This window comes from Priapulus caudatus, unplaced genomic scaffold (genome assembly GCF_000485595.1).
Source record: "Priapulus caudatus unplaced genomic scaffold, Priapulus_caudatus-5.0.1 Scaffold416, whole genome shotgun sequence".
Taxonomy (NCBI): Eukaryota; Metazoa; Priapulida; class Priapulimorpha; order Priapulimorphida; family Priapulidae; genus Priapulus; species Priapulus caudatus.
In genome coordinates, this window is record NW_014577477.1 from 226,425 (window position 1) to 227,865 (window position 1,441).

The 1,441-nt window shown below is 38.4% G+C and overlaps 1 protein-coding gene across 1 annotated transcript in view; it reads right to left on the reverse strand.

The window, feature by feature from the left end:
• Positions 1-235: 235 nt before the first annotated feature.
• Positions 236-1,441, reverse strand: part of LOC106810173 (solute carrier family 2, facilitated glucose transporter member 3-like) — a 10,804-nt gene continuing 9,598 nt past the window's right edge. The window contains exons 11-12 of the mRNA XM_014813455.1: positions 742-867; positions 236-367 (exon numbers count right to left, since the gene is read on the reverse strand). Coding sequence (XP_014668941.1) covers positions 236-367; positions 742-867 — 258 coding nt within the window. The remainder of the gene's footprint in view (positions 368-741; positions 868-1,441) is intronic.

The window sequence follows — 1,441 nt, forward strand, 5'->3', positions numbered from 1 at the left end:
GCATCACGGACAGTAGTATACGTGCACTCTGGTACCTGTTTACGGAAACTGCTATTGGCAAATTGGAAACAGTTGCAATTACAAAAATAATAATAGATAGTATAACATTCTTTTTTATATAAATTTACAGAAATTAAACTATCGTATTACAAGAAAATGCCCATTCCGTATTGATCGAAAACTTTCGTACAGCTGACACAAGATAACTGTATGTAAATCACAATAATTAATGTAATCAGATCACCTGGCTAACTGACTTTTGCATTGACAATCGTCGCTTTGTTCCTAGTTTTGCGGTTCGAGAGTCATAATGAGTGAACCCTTCATTGTCATATTCACCCACGCCACTCATCTGCGGTTCCGCTTTCTGCAAATAACCAGCAACGCGAATTATGTGAGTGTGTGCGTGCTCGCGTGCGTCGCGCGTGCGTGTGCGTGTTTATTTGTGTTTGGGGGGCTTAACGAGGTATTTCATCAATTAACCATCTTTGTGCTACTATATGGGATAATTCATTACAATCAATTTCTTATTATTCCGTTTAGCACACCGTTCCTTGAGGTAGATTATACACAAGTATAACGATAATGAATAACTGTAATGAATAATTCAGGATCTAGCTATTCCCATTCCTGTCTCATTTATGCTTTCAAATGCAGCGCATATTATAGCCCTCATCTCGTCATGTAATCCTATAGTTGTAAGAGCGTAAAATTCTCTCTCTCTGAGTGTATTTCTAGTACCATAAACACAGCGCTGATCTCTTCGATGGTTTTTCCTTTCGTTTCCGGTAGCGTGAAGAATATGTAGGTGATGAGAAGTGCGATACATCCGGCAAAGATCAGAAAAACGTATGAGCCCATCTGTGCCTACAATGATTCACAACAGCGAGATTATTATCAGCGAATTGATAATCATGAACTAATAATATCAGTGAGCTAATATTAAAGAATGTTAAACAATACTTATATGCCTGTTGTTGGGGGCACTATGCTCTCATAGTGTTGCTGAGGGAAGGTATAGTGCCCGAGCGGTAGCGAGGGCATTATTCCTTCCCAAAGCAACACTATGACAGCATAGTGTCCCCAACAACAGGCATTAATGTTTTTAGTGCATCACATGACTTTGCAATCTACTCGGCAAATATGAAGTGAATAAGACAAAGTTTCTTAAACGAAGTTGTTTCATAGTACCTGCGACGTTATCCAATAGAATTTCAACGATTTATTACGTGATGCACTAATATTTATTGATCGGCATGTTCTCGCAGCAAAATGCATAGATATACCTGCTGTGAGCTCGTCCATGTTATAAAAATTTACTACAACCTATTTGTATTGCTACTTTCACAACATTTCTTCATTAAATCTAAACGGCAGTGTACACATCCGGTACATGGCCGAGCGAACGTTGTACAGCATAAACTGTTCTTTTCCATAATAA